The 774-nt window shown below is 40.2% G+C and overlaps 1 protein-coding gene across 1 annotated transcript in view; it reads left to right on the top strand.

The window, feature by feature from the left end:
- EAH_00046760 (LCCL domain-containing protein / F5/8 type C domain-containing protein, putative) overlaps window positions 1–390 on the top strand; it is a gene marked incomplete at both ends in the record, with an annotated part of 12,827 nt that extends 12,437 nt beyond the window's left edge. The window contains one exon of the mRNA XM_013391514.1: window positions 144–390. Within this exon, the coding sequence (XP_013246968.1) occupies window positions 144–390 (247 nt within the window). The remainder of the gene's footprint in view (window positions 1–143) is intronic.
- Between the last annotated feature and the right edge of the window lie 384 nt (window positions 391–774).

Genomic DNA, 774 nt, shown 5'->3' with positions numbered 1-774 from the left:
TAGGGTTTTAAGGTTTAGGGTTTGGAGTTGAAGAAGCAGATATTGCAACCAAGAGAATGCCGATCATTCGGTTCAATCAAGGTTTAGGATATTGGGTTTAGGGTTTAGGGTTTAGGGTTTAGGGTTTAGGGTTTATGCTTCAGGAGTGTGTTAGACAAGACGTCATTGCTGGAGGCGATGGGTCGCCTTGCAATATTTTTGCGCCGTTATGACTGGGGGCGCGAGGTGTATAGGCAGCTGGTGAAGAGCAACAAAGACAACGAAAGTTATCTGCTTTGTTTGATGGCGTGCGATGAAGACGAAGAAATTCGAAGCCTCTTTGCTCTCCCGCGCTGCTCTTTTAATGCCTCCATGGGCAGAGCAGACTCACGTCAATACTTAAATGTGTAAACTGCTGATCCTGCTGCTGCTGCTGCTTCTGCTGCTGCTGCTGCTGCTGCTGCTTCTGCTGCTGCTGCTGCTGCTGCTTCTGCTGATATTGTGTTTATATATGCGTTTATATACAGAAGTGTATGCTTACACGCACCTTAGCTGGCATACATATATATATATATATGTATATATATGTATCTATATGTATAGAGACAGCCATACAAGGTATATCTATATATGTGTATGCTAGTTTATATATATATATATATATTTATATTTATATTTATATTTATATTTATATTATATACTGTATGAAATTATTTTAGAGTTTTTTTCTGTTTTTTTTGTTTTGCAGGGCTGCCTTAGCTGGCGGTCGTATTTTTGAGTGCCCGGCCAATGAAG

This window comes from Eimeria acervulina, genomic scaffold, assembly GCF_000499425.1.
Source record: "Eimeria acervulina Houghton genomic scaffold, Eah_scaff700, whole genome shotgun sequence".
In the NCBI taxonomy this organism is placed as follows: Eukaryota; Apicomplexa; class Conoidasida; order Eucoccidiorida; family Eimeriidae; genus Eimeria; species Eimeria acervulina.
Note: the sequence above shows the minus strand (reverse complement) of the source record. Positions and strands in the feature narration are given on the sequence as shown.